Source organism: Geotrypetes seraphini, chromosome 14 (genome assembly GCF_902459505.1).
Source record: "Geotrypetes seraphini chromosome 14, aGeoSer1.1, whole genome shotgun sequence".
Lineage (NCBI taxonomy): Eukaryota > Metazoa > Chordata > Amphibia > Gymnophiona > Dermophiidae > Geotrypetes > Geotrypetes seraphini.
Window position 1 is genome coordinate 72679856 of NC_047097.1, and position 18489 is coordinate 72698344.

General features: G+C 43.7%; 1 protein-coding gene across 1 annotated transcript; it reads right to left on the reverse strand.

Annotated features, from left to right (window-relative positions):
- Window positions 1-915: 915 nt before the first annotated feature.
- Window positions 916-15092, reverse strand: PARP16 (poly(ADP-ribose) polymerase family member 16). Its single transcript, XM_033920823.1, has 6 exons — window positions 14855-15092; window positions 9009-9146; window positions 6438-6644; window positions 5749-5920; window positions 3306-3450; window positions 916-1673 (listed from the first exon to the last, which is right to left on the reverse strand). The coding sequence occupies exons 1-6, from the start codon at window positions 14999-15001 to the stop codon at window positions 1529-1531; spliced, it is 954 nt and encodes a 317-aa protein (XP_033776714.1). The 5' UTR covers window positions 15002-15092; the 3' UTR covers window positions 916-1528.
- Between the last annotated feature and the right edge of the window lie 3397 nt (window positions 15093-18489).

Here is an 18489-nt window from a genome sequence, read left to right on the forward strand (position 1 = left end):
AGGATAAGGGGGACACATGGAATTTCTAACCACAGGAATTCCACACTGCTATCCGTGTCATGAAGAATGTTTATTTTGTTTGATTCAATTCCTTTTTAAAACATATAATACAACCCCCCTCCAATTTGATTTACCATATCATTGCTATATAATTTGTACCCCAGTAACATGGTGTCCCATTGATTGTCCTCCTTCCACCAGTTCTCCGAGATACCTTCATGCTCCTTGTGATCCTGGGCAAGTCACTTAATCCTCCACTGACCCAGGTACACTAGATAAATTGCGAGCCCACCAGGACAGATAGGGACCAATGCTTGAAGTACTGTTTTGAGTGTGGTTGTAACACTACAAAAAGGTGATATACAAGTCCCAATCCCTTCCCCTATATACTCTAACTCTCCCATATTATTTCTTAGGCTTCTAGCATTTGTATACAGATACTTCAAATTGAGTATTCAGATTACTGAGAAGTTGACAGGGATAATTTGAGTCCTTTATTCTGCCTGCCTCTTAAACACTCCTGGCTTTCTTTCACCATTATTGAAACCTCTATTAGGATTCCCTAAATATTGTATTTCAATAGTATCCTTCAAGGATACTCCACATTGAATCATCTGCTCCTGGGCAACTGTCGGCTTTTCCTCCCATCTTAGTTTAAAAGCTGCTCTATTTTCTTTTTCAGTGTTAGCATCAGCAGCCTGGTTCCCCCTTTCCCAGAACTTCGCCTCTTCAGTTTATTAGCAACTTGGAATGTAGCTCCTTGGGGGACGTGAGAAGGCTGTGAGTTTTTAAGTCCCGCTGTCCTTGGAGAAAACCGGTTACAAGGACAAGTCGGAGTGCTAAATCTCCTCACAGATGGACCTCCCAAACTACAGACTGCCTTCAGCAGAAAAATGGGAAAAACAACACAAGAGGTAGTGGTGCAACAACACATATATTTTGGTGACAACAAGGCATAATTATTATTTCCTTTTCTATTTTTTTAGGCATCCTGGAACTTAAAGATAGGGGCCGAGGGAGGATGAAGTTGGATTCCAAACCCCAAGGCATGCAGTTCATAAAAATAATGCATGGATTTTATTTTAGCAAATAAAAAACCTGGCTGGATCATAAAGGTACAAATACAAACCTGAAAAAACTGAATTGTAAAAGGTCTAGTTGACTCCAAAGCAATCAGGCTGCTGTTAGCACTGGGCACTAATACATCATATGTAACATCACGTGAGCAAGCACCAGGGTTGTGATGTTTTGCAAGACAATACCAACACTCCACTAAGACATGTGAAAACTCAATCCAAGTCCCCAACTTCGGTCAGGAGATGCTAACTCGCTGTGTGATGACATGGAAAAATGGTCCTTACAGGCAGTCGCACGTAGGCTTTGCTAGGTTCACTGAATTCATATGGGCTCCCGGATTACAGCTGTTGTGCAAAACAGTGAGTCAGGGTGACGTGTGTTACTCCTGGGCATTGGGCACTTAGGTGCAGACATTAAGGCATGTGGTAAGGCTGAAGCTGAAGCCACCAGTTCATCGTTTCCATTCAAAAGCTCTGTTCCAGTAATAGAGAAAGGCAGGAGAGTTAGAGAAGCTGATGATAACCAGGAGCAGGAGGTACAGCACCATTAGGACAGCAAAGCGATGGCTGGAGATCCACGAAGGAGGGCTACAGCTTCTAACAAAAAATGAAAGAGAAAACAGTGGTGAAATCAAGTTTTATTTAAAATTTGATGAATCACTTAATCTTAATACAAGCGATGAACAAATCTATAAAATAATACGTTACCAAATTCGGGGAGACAATATCAATAACATAGACAAGTCACAAAACAAAAACAGAACCGACAGAGAAGTGGGGGAGGAAATACAATACAGTATTCGCGGGGGTTCTGTTCCAGGAAATACGGTTTTTAGCAGGGGAGACAGGAGGACAGCTAGAGCGCTGGCGAGTCAAGGAAATCACTCGCAGTATGCTCCGACCACCTCTTCCTGCACTAAAGTCAGGCTTCGACACGCAGCTCCTGATTGGCGAGACCCAACTTTAGTGCAGGAAGAGGCGGTCTGAGCATACTGCGAGTGATTTCCTTCACTCGCCGGCACTCCGGCTGCTCTCTCCTGCCCAGTCATTCGCAGGCGGAAAATACCGCGAATGACTGGGGGAGCACTGTGTATGATAGTCAATGAGACAAGTATGGCTATAACAATATGGAGGGAAACAAAAAATCTAGCTGGAATGAAAAAGTGCGATCTGACTCTAAAACTAGCCGTCAAAAGCATCTTGAAAAAGAAAGCATTTTAAGTTGCTTTTCAACCTATCAATGAGACGTTCTTCCCTTATGTGTATTGGAAGGAAGTTCCACAATTGTGGAGCGACAACTGAAAAAATATATTGTCTCCGTGTGTTAATGGATTTGAGAGAGGGAACGACCAGGTGGAATACACTGGAGTCCATAAACAGTTATCAAGCAAGACATCTGGACTCCAGAATCGCAGGAGGATGAAAAGTTCTTCCTCCATTTAACCATCATAACTTCCACACGTACCTCCCTACCAACACATTTAGGAACGTTCAAGTTACCGACGCTTGCACATGGCCTACCACTGTCTCATCTCTCCTCTCATGCGCTTTGGGCCCAATGTTGAGTCCATAATAGTCAGACCACTGCGAGAAAAAAAGGCCAGATACTCAATACCAGATCTAATGCAGGAATCAGTACTGAACCAATCTGGCTATACTCCACATAATCTCTACCTATCTGTTTCCACATACAGTTGAAACTTCTCCTGACCTACAGATGTATTCATTCTGCAGCTTCTCAACATCTCTTCCTTCTCTCCCTTACATCCTCCTCCTTCTTAGGAAATCAAGATAAAAATCAGCCACACGGGAGGTGTCATGTAGACTCCCTCCTCTCATAGCCCCAAAAAGCTTAGAAAATTATCTGGGAATGCTCCAGTATTCCATCCTATGAAACCCCGTAAGTTAATTCCATAGCTTAAATCAGTGCTTCTCAACTCAATCAGGATTTCAGGTTGCCACAAAGAATATGCTTGAGAAGACAGTGCATGTGCTCCCATCTCTATCATGTATAATCATTGTAGATATAGTTCAGAACAAGATATCAGTATAATAGGGAAGATAGGGCATCCTGACAACAAGGCTGCAATAGAGACCGTAGTAGTGCAGGGGTCTTTAAATACAGAGCAGACTGATTTAAAAGGTTGCAAATTATCCCTGTCAACTGCTAAGCAAATTGTAAATAGAAACAACAAACACTGTTTGAAATGTCTGCATGCAAATGCTTACCTCTGTCTGTTCTGCTTCTGGGAATAGAGCAGGAAATATTTTAAGCGCACAAGCTGATTGTTTGTCACAACAAAATATTTATGAGGCACATCTCCCCCTTCACTGTTCCGGACCCGTGCTCTCTTCCTGTCCTGTTCTCCAGAGCCTGATGAGAGACACACAAATGAGGGAACAAAGACTAAAACAAATAGGCTGATATTTTGTAAAATGCTAAGAGCACTCTATATTCCTGGCTCAAAACGATATGAGCTAAAGCCAAAATCCCCTTCCGCTTTCCCTACCACGACGAACCACCACAGAATGGTCTGAACTTTTTAATTAAGGAGCCAAGGTGAAGACTGGATTGTAGAAACAGAGAAACATAATGGCAGATAAAACGCCAAATGGCCCATCCAGTCTGCCCATTCACAGCATCCCCTATCTCCACCTCTCCCTATTGGCTAAGGCTCTTAACATTTGCATCTCCTCTTCCTATTGGCTAAGGCTCTTTACACCTGCATTGTGAGGTCCTAGAGCTTTATGGTTATAGAAACATGACTGCAGATAAAAGACAAATGGCCCATCCAGTCTGCCCATTCACAGCATCCCCTATCTCCACCTCTCCCTATTGGCTAAGGCTCTTAACATTTGCATCTCCTCTTCCTATTGGCTAAGGCTCTTTACACCTGCATTGTGAGGTCCTAGAGCTTTATGGTTATAGAAACATGACTGCAGATAAAAGACAAATGGCCCATCCAGTCTGCCCATTCACAGCATCCCCTATCTCCACCTCTCCCTATTGGCTAAGGCTCTTAACATTTGCATCTCCTCTTCCTATTGGCTAAGGCTCTTTACACCTGCATTGTGAGGTCCTAGAGCTTTATGGTTATAGAAACATGACTGCAGATAAAAGACAAATGGCCCATTCACAGAATCCACTATCTCTACCTCTCTCTAAGAAATCTCGCATGCCTTGAATTCAGACAGTGTTTACTTCCATCACCTCTACTGCGAGACTATTCCACACATCTACCAGCCTTTCTGTAAAAAAACATATTGAGCCTATCACCTCTTAACTTCTTCCCATTTCCTCTCCAGAGTTTTCCCTCCTTTGAAAAAGACTGTTCATTAACACTACAGAGAGAGTTAAACGTCTCTATCCCCTCTCTCCCATCTTTCTTCCAGAGAATACATATTAAGGGCTCTAAGTCTGTCCTCAAACAAAGGCCACTTACCAATTTTATAGCAGCTCTCTGGACCAACTCCATCCTATTTATATCTTTTTGAAGGTACAGTCTCCAAAATTGCACACAGTATTCCAAATGAGACGTACACAACATCATCACTGGGAAAAGGTAAACTGCAAACCTCTAGCATGGCTCGGCCTACGTTCCCTGTGATGATCCCTTCTCCTCTCCACCCACAAGTATAAAGTAATCTTTTTCAAAAACAATGGATTTCTTTCACTAGTGCATTCCCACTGACACTCGGTTTCATCTGTAGTTAGCACAGACACCAGTCAAAATCAAGTGGAATATCTGGAAAGCTGTGTTCACATTCATGCAATCAGAACTCCTTGCACAGACATTCCCCGCCTCCCTCCCTCGCCCAAGGCACTCTACCTTATGGCAGGGTATTCACTCTCAATCCCGGGGGGCCACCAGTGGGTTAGAAATATGCACTTGAAAGCATATTTAACCTATGCAAATTTCTCATGTAAATTTAGCATCCTTCACGCTAGGAGTTCACTAGAAAAATCACTGCTTGTGTGTGTAATGCATATTTAGTGGAGAAAAACTTGCTCAAAACTCCAGTTGCAAATTGCAAAATGCTAAATCCAGATTTTCCAGTAATTCAATTGCATCAGAAAATTGTAACAAGGGAAAGGCCTCAGAAGCCACGGGGAAGACACCTGCACCGGAGCTATGGGAGAGAGCACAGCGCTTCAACTGCTCTCCCCCAAACTTCTCTCATTGGCCAAACCCCACCCCCACCCCACTACCACCACTAATTTAATTTAGCATTTTGCAATTTACAACCGAAGTTTTGATCAAGTTTTTGTATTTTGTACACGCCAGTTCCTCTTATTTTGGATCTATTTAGTGGAGATATCCTGAAAACCAGGCCTGCTTAGTGCAATGGTTAGAGCCTTGGCACCCTGAGGTTGTGGGTTCGAATCCCGCACTGCTCCTTGTGACCCTGGGCAAGTCAATTAATCCCCATTGCCCCAGGGACATTAGACAGAGTGGGAGCCCGCCAGGACAGTTAGGGAAAATGCTTGAGTACCTGAATAATTTGTAATGCGCATAGAATTAATTATAAAAAGTGGTGACAGTTTATCCAGATCTAATTAGCAACAAGACTTTACACCAACCCATTACACAGTGCCAGCATAGTAGGGAAATGGTGCTGCTTCAATTGAAAAAGATTTTCTCCTTCCGACTGGAGCGTGTTCAGTCTGTACCTTTCTTTTTCACCTGGCACTTAACGTCTGGGTGGTCGATGATCTCACAGAGAGCCACACAACTGAGTCTTGAGCCCAGAAGGCTGTGCTGCCAACCCTGCCCGTAGGGGCTGTAGAGCAGGGCCAGACTCAGGTCGCTGGTCAGATAGGTTCCCTCTCCAAATAATGAGGTCTGTAAGAGAAGTGGGAGAAGAGAAGGCTCAGGCATGAGAGGCGACACAGCTAAAGGCATCTTATCTTAACCCTAAAAGCCATTACATGCAATAGGGTGCTTTCATTGCCATCGATTCTGTGGTCACACTCTTTACTATTATGAACACATAGTGTTTATAGGGCTCCAGCAGCTGTGTGCAAGAAAATATGCACAGTATAGTTACAATGCTCTTACCCCAAAGAGGCTGAACTTAAAAAGGAGCTGCTTGAGGTTACAGAAGCCTCAGTTCAGCAAAATTCCTGCATTAACTAAACTGACAGATAAATAGACATTAAGGCTTGCAACATTTTTCTGCATGTGCAAACATAATAGTATTTGGGCCAACCTGGGGGTAAGGATACACATCCCTACTTCACAGGGCTTTGGTTCTCCACATACCTCCCAAAGGGTGTTCTGTTTTGGTTTTTAAGGCCCTTGTGAGTAGGCCAGAAACAGGTTCTGTGAGAAGGGCCCTTTCTGAGGCAATGGCTCCTACCTTGTTGAGGTGACAGTGCAGGCCACTGTGAAGGATGGAATGGAAGTTTTCCAAACGACTCCCGTGGAAGGCGTAGATGAGGTCTCTGTTTCCCCTCACATCTGCAAAGTTGGTGTTCGTCTGGTCACAGTACACTATTTCAAACAGGAAGTCAGGGCTAGGCACAGCAGAACTGGAAAATCCTGTCAGTTCTCGGACTCTCTCATACTAAAACAGCAAGGGATTCTAAACCTTATTTTTAAGTATGCATTAACATGACCCTTAACATGTCAAATTCATTTCTAAACTTGCACTTTCTTTCCCTGCTATAAGCATTTCCATGTATAACAAAAATGATCCAAGATGGAAGATACTATGAACAGCTATACAACCTTTATTTCTATGCGTTCACACTACTTTACCGCTTTATAAATATTTACAAATCTACTAGAAATAAGCCAGTGCAACAGTTCAATGCTTGTGCCCACCCAAGGGAAGTGGTGGAGAGGAAAACAGTGATGGAATTCAAAAAAGCATGGGATCAAAATAGAGGATCTTTAATTAGAAAACAAAGGATGTAAATTAAAGAACTGAGGCCTGCATAGTCTGTGTCCTATATGTGGTGATTTGGTGTAGGATGGGCTGGGGGAGGGCATCAATGGGAACGCCATTAACTTGGATCGTGAGGATGTTACTGGCCAGACTTTACAGTAGATATCCTGAAAACAGGATGGTTGGATAGGCTGGAGTGAGCTTGGACGGCAACTTCAGCATTTGGAACTTAGGACAATACTAGACTTTATAATCTAGCCCAGAAATAGCAAAGAGACAACTTAATCTAATCATGTATTTTTTAATGGGTATAACTTTTGGGCAGACTGGATGGACCGTTCAGGTCTTTATCTGCCGCCATTTACTATGTTACTAAATAAAAGGGCAATATTGCAGAAATGAGGGGGGAGACAGGATGGACTTGGCTTTGGTCAAGGCCGACACCTAGTGGATAGCCTAAGATTGCAGGATTCATGAAGCAGCTCTTGCCCAGAGTAGTTGCTACAAAGACCAAGCTATACTGAGAGAGGGCGCTGGTCTTTGACCAGAGGGCTGCCGCATGAGAGGACTGCTGGGCATGATGAACCACGGGTCTGACCCAGCAGCGGCAATTCTTATGTTCTTATGTAGAGGAGGTGGGGAATATAAAAGAGAGGAAATGCGGCTCAAGACATCAGGCCTCAGCTCTGCTTCTGTTTGACTTGAAGGCCCAGAGGGTCAAACAAAAATCTGCCAGCACTAGGAAGGCCACAGACGATCTCTTACTACGCAAATTAACTGACAGTGGTGTTTGATCAGTTTTTTTATTGTATTATGTTATTGTAATCCACTTAGGATTTCAGCAGAATATAAGTTTTTAAAATAAATAGAAACATGATGGCAGATAAAGGCCAAATGGCCCATCTAGTCTGCCCACCCACAGTAACCATTATCTCTTTCTCTCTCTGAGATCCCACGTGCCTATCTCAGGCCCTCTTCAATTCAGACACAGTCTCTGTTTCCAAGCAGAGCAGACCATAGCCATTTTGTGTTTCAGGTTCATTATTATAAAGCAATTTTGATTTTAAAATTCTTTACTGTCATCTGGGGTAAAGATTAGTTATTGAGTTATTTACCCCTGAGAGACCATAATGTTTTCAGTCGCTAGGTTTTTAATAAAAGAAGATTTTTGTTCAAGTGATGACCACTACATGTATATTCTGTGTTTAATTTCTGAAAGAATGCAAACATTATTTTCTCTGATTCAGTTGTCATCATTCAAACACAAGACTTATGGGAGGATTTGAGTGCAGGTCCCATCAGGGCACAGAGGAGTCTACATCAGCAATGGTATCCCTCCAGCCAGCACCGATTTCCTTAGCTGCCTATGCATGCCTCTCAGAACAAGTGTGAAAAAGAATGCCCTCCCACCCCCGCCAATGGAGGAGGGTAAATAGTGGAGTGCCACAGGGATCTGTATTGGGACCGCTGCTATTTATAAATGATCTGGAAATTGAAATGACAAATGAGGTGTTTAACTTTGTAGACGACACTAAACTGTTCATTACATTACATTAGTGATTTCTATTCCGCTTGTGCCTTGCGGGTCTAGGCGGATTACAAATTATAAGAGATCTGGACATTACCGAGAGAATTGTGTAACAAAGATTATCTAGAGAAATTACATAACAGATTATCTAGAGAAATTACATAACAGTTCATAGTTGTTAAAACGCATGCGGACTGTGCATAAAAACCATCGATCCCAGTATGGCTATTCTTATGTTCATCTAACTCCATGAAACCATATGCTAATACTGAAGCACCTATGGAGGAAGTGAACAAAAGTACATTCGGAAGTCAAAGCTGGGGTAATTTGCTCCCTTGTTCTGTTAGAGCAGAGGTAAGTCTGAAATGAGATTCTCCAGTACAGCCCTCACTAGATCTTCGTATCATACAATTCAAGTCCAGTCTGTGACGACTGAAGACCCAGTTCTTGGGCACAAGTAAAACTTGGCTATACAGTAAATAACCAATGGAGTCGGGAACTGGACATTTTACCTCATTTTTCTTTGCACTTTTCACAGTTACGCTCTTCGATGATAAAACCCACATCAGCAGATTCCAGGCCCTTTCATTGGGTTCAAATCCGGAGTCCAGAAATGCTTTTAAGTTTGGTAAAGCATTAGTGTCTGCAAACTAACAAGAAAAATATGTCAGTTAATAACCAAAAAAGAGATACCCTAAATGGTTCATAGTCTGCACCATAAACCCTCTGAAATGGGCGAGCATGATAGAGACAAGTTTCAAGTTTCAAGTTTATTTAGCTCTTGATGAATCGCCTATTTCGAATTTTCTAGGCGATGTACATAATAAAATAAAGCAACTTTAAACATAACATAAAATTCCAATAATAACTAACATGAAAAGAGGGAAAGGGGGTAAAGTTACAATAAGGGCGCAGGAAAAAAAGGGAAAAACAAAAGGTAGGGTAAATAATTTAAAAGCACACTTTGTGAATATTAATTAAAACAAAATAGATAATTTAGAATTTTTAAAGGTCATAAGCATCCTTAAACAAATAAGTTTTTAAAAAATTTTTAAAAGCTGAAATATCTTGTTCTATTCTAATGTACTGGGGAAGGGAGTTCCACCATTGTGGACCTGCGACAGTGAACATATCTGCTCTTCTCGTTCCGATGATTTTTAAAGAAGGGACAGATAGTAAATTTAATTCGGATGAACGTAAAGATCGTTGGGGTATGTATGGAATCAGCGATTTAGATATAAATTGTGGTTCACTAGATGTCAGGGTCTTAAAGACAGTCAAATATCTTGAAGGCATAAATAATGCAGTGGAAAAGAAAGCCTGGAAGAAGCCGTCATGTGTGGTACAAAGCATGGAAGAGAAGGGCAGAAGACCTTTGATGAGAGGATCCTTGGATATGAGGATCAAGCTTCCATTATTGAATCGAAATGCTCTTTCCCCCTCTCGTCTGATGTCTGGAAAAAACTGACATTTTTCCAAATAATTTTTTAATAATAGTATATTTGTTTTGGAGTTATTACTAGGTGTTGCTACAAAACTGGATGAGCCCCATTTTCAAAATGACCTCATTCAGGAAGTGAGGGTCAAGATTTGTGGGGTCAAAGACGTCATGAATGTGTCAAGACTGCAGGAGGCCACTATGAACACAAATTCTGAATTAAATATGTACTACACCACAATCTATGTGCTACTCAGATGACTTTTGAAGACTTGGGGCTAGCTGCATTAAAGTCTGCAATCGTCGCTAAACCTGTTTTCAGAGCTTTGGTGACTATCACTTTTACTGGCCCGTTGCACAAAATGGCTTACCGTGTTTTCCCCCTCAATCGCCCCTTTTCTGATCTGGCCATGCAAATTAGCTAAAACCCCATGCAAAGTAGCCAAGCGATTGATGCACTAACATTGCTTGGCTATGCCAAAAAAAAAACAACAAAAAAAAAACACAACCCCAAAGGTTTTAGCTATCGGAAAAAAATGACTGCCTGGGGGTTTTTTTCAATGGCACAGATATTTTGTGCAAAATATCTGTCCCATAAAAAAAAAAAAGAAAAAATAGTCCCTCACTGCTGATGAAGGCCCTCCCCAATCACCCCTGATGAAAGCTGCACTGGGAATCTTCCCCTCCCCCAATGAGAGAAAATGGGCAGGAGGGTTGACCCTCCCACCTGCCATGCCATTCCCACCACCCCCTTGAGGGAAGGGGATAGAGGGATATAGATAGAGGATTACTGCACAGCTCCTGGACCTGTTGGGCCGCCGCGTGAGCGGACTGCTGGACACGATGGACCTCAGGTCTGACCCAGCAGAGGCATTGCTTATGTTTTTATGTTCAAATTGGCAGGAGAGATGCCCATTCTCTCCTGCCAACGAAGCCCCCCCCTGAACCATCCCCCCCTCCCCCCCACCTCCCCCCAAAAAAGGAGGAAAGGGAGAGGGTAGGGGATGGTTCAGGGGAAGGCCTCTGTTGGCAGGAGGGAGTGGGCATCCCTCCTGCCTGTTTTTTCCAGGAGAAAGGGTAGGGAATTATTGGGGGGGGGGGGGTCAGTGGTGCGGGGTCCAGGACCGGGTGGGGGCATGGCACAGGGGTATTTGGCCAGGCAGGAGGGAGTAGGCATCCCTCCTGCCATTTTCACTGCCATATGTGGGGGTCATTGGGGAAGGCCATCAGCGTGGGGGCTTTTTTCTTTTTTAATGGGGCAGATTGTGCGAGTGTAACACTCACAACATCTGTGCCATTAAAAAAGAAAAAGCCCTAATAGCAGTGACAGAAGGCTGCTTCCCCTGTCACTGCTGTTAAGGCTCTGCACATGTGTCAGTCGCTAACTGAGCGATTGATTTGTCGGGTTTGCATGCAAACTTGGTAGTGCATCGATCGCTGGTCCACAATCGGCCAGAGAATTGGCCAACAGTGATCTAGTTGGTATTGCCGAATGACTTGAGTGCATCTAGCCCTTGGTTGTTTAAAATGTTTTATAGTGTGAATAGAGATGAAAATCTTGTTACTTAACTCATTTGTTATTTTCTCTGGGAACGCCTAGATTTTACTGCAAGCTGCACTGAACCAGTAATGGTGTATGTGGGATACAAGAATATAGTTAGTACTACTATACTTTCAAAGGTCCTCCTCCAAAGTACTATACTTTGCAACTACTTAAGGGATCCTGTTTTTCCAGACATGTGTAAACATCTCTTGTGGTAAAGAAAGCACAGTGACAATGAACAAAATCGGTTCTTGCTCTAAACAAAATACCTCACAGAAAAGTTCCAAAAATGTGTGCGATTTCCAAATCGTCTTGTGAAAACCTATTCATGCAGATGTTAAACAACTCACATCATAATTATGTCACACTTTTCCCAACTAGAGATCACAAAGCACATTATAAGTCAGAATGTGTGTGCATAGGAAACTAAACACAGTGTGGGAGAAAATGTTGGATTCTAATTCAGGGCTATAATTACTAAGCTGCGTCATGCCAATAATGAAGCACAACTCAGGAAAACAGGTGCTGCGACACACAAAAACTGGTTCATTATTATGCAAAATGATCAAAATAGCTTGTATTAAACTTCGCAAGCTGCATTAGCCATGGAAAGTTACTACCTCATACATCCCTGAGCCCAAGGGATGAAATTCAAGAGGCTGTTGAGTTAGAAAAAATAGTCCTCATCTCCACCAAGCCCCTTAAAAACTCACGCAGACCTTCAAATCACTTGTTAAAAACTGGTATCACCTCCCCACCAGAGCCCCCAATCTTTTGTTAAATATTATGCTCCCCCCGATTATCCCAACCCATATCGAGTTATTCCCCCTACCTAGTCATGGGGGATGGTGCCAAGCCACTGTCACTCCTGCCTCTCCACTTTCTAAAAATGTATTACAAAATGTTCTTATCACCCTTTAAAATAAAGCACACCAAGGCAGTTAATAATAATAATAAAAATCATATACAGCGAACACATACAAATCATTCATTAAAAAAAATAAAATAAAATCAGAGTCCTGTTTCACTCCGAACTCTTGCATTTTGGGCAGACAAATTGAATGACTGGTTGGGTAATATTATTATGCGTGCTCCATCTTATTTTACTTTTAGAAATTTAGTAAAAACACAGTTGTTTGATCAATTTGTAACCTGATTCACTGTTTTTAATCTTTTATCTTGTATGTATTTCTGATGATTTGTATTGTATTTTTTTCACTGATTGCCCAGTACTTCTCATTGTAAACCGCCTCGAACTATTATGGCTTTGGCAGTATAGAAGAATAAATTATTATTATTATCCTTGGCTTCAGTGCTTGCTGATAGACCCACTTTTCAAATCAATCTTCAATTTAGATTAGAAAAATGAAATTTCTATGAACAGAAAGTGTGGCATGGCATTCCAAAGCCAGGCAACAGAACCTGGAGGCCACAAGGCCAGTAACAAGCGAAGCCTGAAATGCAGGAGAGTAGGAAAGAAGGCCAAATATGCAGGTTGATCAGAACTTAAGGCTCTACAGGCAAAAGTTAACATGTTAATAAGTTAAGAGACAGGAAAAAGCCAGTGTGGCTCCTCTCACCGGCAACAGGGTTAACACGGTCAAACTGCTTTGTCCCCACAAATAGCTTCACTACTGCACTTTGAACCAAATGAACTGCATGGGTTCCATTCCCAACTGCTGGAACAGATCTCTTTGCCAGTCAGGTTACAGGATATGCACAATGAATATGCATGAAAGAGATTTGTATATAATGGAGGCAGCATATGCAAATCAATCTCATGGATATTCAGTGGAGGTTTCCTAAATACCTGTCTGGCAAGGGTTATTCCTGGACCCCTACACCAGATCAAGCGTTTTGCATTAGGCCAATGTTTCCCAAGTTGGTCCTTCAGTACCCCCTTGCCAGTCAGGTTTTTGGCATATGCATGGCAGAGACTTGCATATGACGGAGGCAGTGTATGCAAATCAATCTCATGCATATTCAGTGGAGGTTTCCTGAATACCTGTCTGGCAAGAGCACGCCGGGACCCCTGCACCAGATCAAGAATTTTGCATTAGAGTAGTGGTTCCCAAGTTGGTCCTTCAGTACTCCCTTGCCAGTCAGGTTTTCAGGATATGCCCAATGAATATGCATGAAAGAGATTTGTATATAATGGAGGCAGCATATGCAAATCAATCTCATGCATATTCAGTGGAGGTTTCCTGAATACCTGTCTTGCAAGGGTACGCCAGGTACCCTGTACCAGATCAAGCATTTTGAATTAGGCCAATGTTTCCCAAGTTGGTCCTGGAGTATCCCCTTGCCAGTCAGGTTTTTGGCATATGCATATGACGGAGGCAGTGTATGCAAATCAATTTCATGCATATTCAGTGGAGGTTTCCTGAATACCTGTCTGGCAAGAGCACGCCGGGACCCCTGCACCAGATCAAGAATTTTGCATTAGAGTAGTGGTTCCCAAGTTGGTCCTTCAGTACTCCCTTGCCAGTCAGGTTTTCAGGATATGCCCAATGAATATGCATGAAAGAGATTTGTATATAATGGAGGCAGCATATGCAAATCAATCTCATGCATATTCAGTGGAGGTTTCCTGAATACCTGTCTTGCAAGGGTACGCCAGGTACCCTGTACCAGATCAAGCATTTTGAATTAGGCCAATGTTTCCCAAGTTGGTCCTGGAGTATCCCCTTGCCAGTCAGGTTTTTGGCATATGCATATGACGGAGGCAGTGTATGCAAATCAATCTCATGCATATTCAGTGGAGGTTTCCTGAATACCTGTCTGGCAAGAGCACGCCGGGACCCCTGCACCAGATCAAGAATTTTGCATTAGAGTAGTGGTTCCCAAGTTGGTCCTTCAGTACTCCCTTGCCAGTCAGGTTTTCAGGATATGCCCAATGAATATGCATGAAAGAGATTTGTATATAATGGAGGCAGCATATGCAAATCAATCTCATGCATATTCAGTGGAGGTTTCCTGAATACCTGTCTTGCAAGGGTACGCCAGGTACCCTGTACCAGATCAAGCATTTTGAATTAGGCCAATGTTTCCCAAGTTGGTCCTGGAGTATCCCCTTGCCAGTCAGGTTTTTGGCATATGCATATGACGGAGGCAGTGTATGCAAATCAATCTCATGCATATTCAGTGGAGGTTTCCTGAATACCTGTCTGGCAAGAGCACGCCGGGACCCCTGCACCAGATCAAGAATTTTGCATTAGAGTAGTGTTTCCCAAGTTGGTCCTTCAGAACCCCCTTGCCAGTCAGGTTTTTGGCATATGCATGGCAGAGAATTGCATATGACGGAGGCAGCGTATGCAAATGACGATCCCTGTCCCAGGTGAAGTGGGCGGGGCATCAGCGGGTGGGCCGGGCCCTACCAAGGCCTCGAAGTCCTTGTGCTCCCCGAGCGCGTAGAGGGGCGGGAAAGGCCTGAGCACCGAGTCGCGCTTGTAGCTCTGCAGGGCCGACACGAAGAGGCTCCACTTCAGGTCGGCGGCCAGGGGGTCGCTGCCCAACAGCGCCATGGAGGCTCCAACGGACGCTTCCGGCCTCGCGCGGCCTACGGCGAGCGGGAGGAGCCGAGCGGCGCAACGCGGAAGTCGAAGCGGGCGCGTTCGTTTGACGTCAGAAGCGCAGCCTGCGAGGGACGCCTCTTTTAAAGAAGGCAGGGCTGACGCCGGAAACGTCACGCACGTCACGTGTCCACAGCAACTTCCATCCGGGTCCTGAGTCCTTTGCTTTTTAAAAATGGCGCCAAGTAGTACTAAAAGTGCTGATTGCAGGGGACCTGGATACTGGGGGTGGGGGTAGGAAATTCAGCAAGCAAAGATTTCTCGCCACCATTTTCTCTGGGGGCAGAAGGCAAAGTTCTTCCTTAGTTCCTCTATTTCACCCTTTCCTTTTTTCTGCAACAGGAACCCAGAATGTTCTACTGCCACTACATATAAAAACACCCTGGATCTTCCATTTAGTACTGCGCCTGGGAAAAGCTTGCTGATCTGTTGCCAGTTTTACTTTTTCCCATGCACTATCATTTAAAACCATTTTGTTCTGCTGCTTCAGTTTAGACCCAACATGGCAAAAACCTGGAGACCTATTCAAATGACTGCACAGCAGATCCATGTCTTGGGACAAACACATGCAAATTCCCTTGGTTTTATCTGTCTCTGTCAGCAACATAACACTCATTCTGGCTTGTTTGCAGAGCATTCATCCATGTAGGTTAGGACTTTGATTCTCTGTTACTCTTCTAAATCTGAGCACAGGACAAAAAAGGCAAAGGCTGGTGGCATTTCAGTCTCATTGATTCATTGAGGCATCTGCGTCTTGAAAGCTCGTGTCTCAATAAACCGACTACTCAGCCTTTGTTACACCAGATTCACACAGATACACTCTCTAGAGATCAAGCGCACGCTCCCCTTGCTGGAGTCAGTTCCTGGCTTGTCCAATAAGGGGAGCTCTTGCCCAGTTTCCGTGTCGCCTAGACCTTGACAGAGCAACAGACCAGAGAGTTGCTTGGGGACAGAAATCCCACCTATCCCCGCCAGGATCCTCTCCGTCCCCACCCGTCCTCGTCAGGATGCTCTCCGTCCCCACATCATCCCCGCAAGGAATTACCTCCATCCCCCGCCTGTCCCCATAAAAAGCAGCAATTACTTCTGACAGGATCATCAATTCCAGTTTCTTTTGTGTTTGCGCTGCTGTTTTCCTTGTGGAATCTCTTTGGTGGAACCCTTTTTTTGTTTTCTGTTCGGTAATTAACTTATAAACCCCCTCTTTTACTAAGGCTGACGTGTCCATTATAGTATATGGACGAACCCTGCTTCCAAAGCTTTCCATCCCCGTGGGAGGCCCGTGGGTTAAGGGGAGATTCCCGCGGGAACCCCGCGATCCCCGTTCCCGTGCAGACCTCTACAACAGATTTCAGGTTCTTGGTGGATTTGTAAACTGAACTTTACTAAGAAGCGGAATTACAAACCCATAGAACTGATGCAATAAAGTAAAACCAGGACTAGCGAAACCCTGATGAAATTTTATTTAGCCTTAACCCCCTTTTTAAAATAAGTGCACAAATGCTACCATAAATAGGGTTACCATATGGCTCAGAAAAAAAGGACAGATTGAGACATCTGGATTTTACTTCCACCGAAAGCAATGGACGTAAAACCCGGATGTCTCAATCCGTCCTCCTTTTTCTGGAACCATATGGTAACCCTAACCATAAACAGTGACGTAGCGAGGGTGAGAGGTGCTGCCCCTCCCATGCCCTTTTTTTTACTCCCACTCCTCTGATTCTGTCTGCTGTGCATGACCTGCCCTTCCCCCGTACCTCAAGTTAAAGTTGTTGCTTGCGGCGGTCAACAACATGCTCCTCGTGTCCCCGTCAGTTCTTCCTCTGATGTCACTTCCTATGTGTGGCACCCGGAAGGGATGTCGGCGGGAGAGCCGATGGGGGTTCGAAGGGAGCACGTTGTCTGCCGCAAAGAGGGCACATGGCGTGGAGGGGAGGAATGGGAAGGGGTGGAGGGGAGCTGGCGCCCCCACCAATTAAGCACCCAGGGCGCACTGCCTCCTCACTATGTCATTGACCATAAATATCTCTCTAGGTAACCATGATTTAAGCCTGTGGCACTTCGTTACTTTCTTCCTTGAAATGCCATTCAATGATTTTGCTCACAGAAGCATAAGAATAGCCTTCCTGGGTCAGACCAATGGTCCATCAAGCCCAGTAGCCCGTTCTCACAGTGGACAATCCAGGTCCTTAATACCTGGCTAAAACCCAAGGAGTAGCAACGTTCCAGAATCCCAAAGAATAACAAAAGATTCTAGAACCCCAAAGAGTATCAAGATTCCAGGCAAAATCTCAAAGAATAACAAGATTCCGGAACCCCAAAGAGTAACAAAAGATTCTAGAACCCCAAAGAGTATCAAGATTCCAGGCAAAATCTCAAAGAATAGCAAGATTCTGGAACCCCAAAGAGTAGCAACATTCCAGAATCCCAAAGAATAACAAAAGATTCTAGAACCCCAAAGAGTATCAAGATTCCAGGCAGAATCTCAAAGAATAGCAAGATTCCGGAACCCCAAAGAGTAACAAAAGATTCTAGAACCCCAAAGAGTATCAAGATTCCAGGCAAAATCTCAAAGAATAGCAAGATTCTGGAACCCCAAAGAGTAGCAACATTCCAGAATTCCAAAGAGTAACAAAAGATTATAGAACCCAAAGAGTATCAAGATTCCAGGCAGAATCTCAAAGAATAGCAGGATTCCGGAGCCCCAAAGAGCAGCAACATTCCATACTACTGATCCAGGGCAAACAGTGGCTTCCCCCATGTCTTTCTCAATAACAGATTATGGACTTTTCCTCCAGGAAATTGTCCAAACCTTTTTTAAAACCAGCTATGCTGGTTCCAGAGCTTAACTATTCTCTGAGTGAAAAAATATTTCCTCCTATTGGTTTTAAAAGTATTTCCCTGTAACTTCATTGAGTGTCCCCTAGTCTTTGTAATTTTTGACGTCAATGAGTTTAGATTTATGGGAAAGTCATAGCCCAAGATGTAGCCATTCAGTTTCCCTACTGGGATTGCAAAATGACACGAGGAAGCTGTAAAGTCCTTGGAATATTGTATCCCTGGCTAGAGTCCTTCAGACAGCACTGTGCGCTAATTCAAGGCTGCTAAGAGATACGGAAAATGTCACGGTTGTAGCTTGAGCACTGCGGAAACCCCTGATTAGGAACTTGGATTAGAGAGAAATTCAAGAACCTAATGTGTGCTTTGCACCTTTGGTTCTAGGATTAGAGGGGCATAATCAAAACAAACGTCTAAGTCCATTTTGGGCCTAGGGTGCTAGTCGCCCAAAATCGGCAGCGTTCAAAGTCCATTCTCGAAAAATACATCCAAAATTTTTTTCCCCGAAAATTGTCTACTTCTATGTCCAGCCGTTTGATTGTCCAGACTGTTAGTACGTCTATCTTTATACTACATTCTTGGCCCAAAAATCGTCCAAGTCC

Excerpts from the sequence above, each read along its gene's own strand:
- PARP16 (XM_033920823.1), bottom strand. The coding sequence starts at position 15,001 with ATGGCGCTGTTGGGCAGCGACCCCCTGGCCGCCGACCTGAAGTGGAGC. Across the intron at positions 6,645-9,008 it reads AAAGTGCAAAGAAAAATGAG|TATGAGAGAGTCCGAGAACT; the intron begins GTAAAATGTCCA and ends TTGCTGTTTTAG. Across the intron at positions 5,921-6,437 it reads TGCACTGTCACCTCAACAAG|ACCTCATTATTTGGAGAGGG; the intron begins GTAGGAGCCATT and ends CTTCTCTTACAG.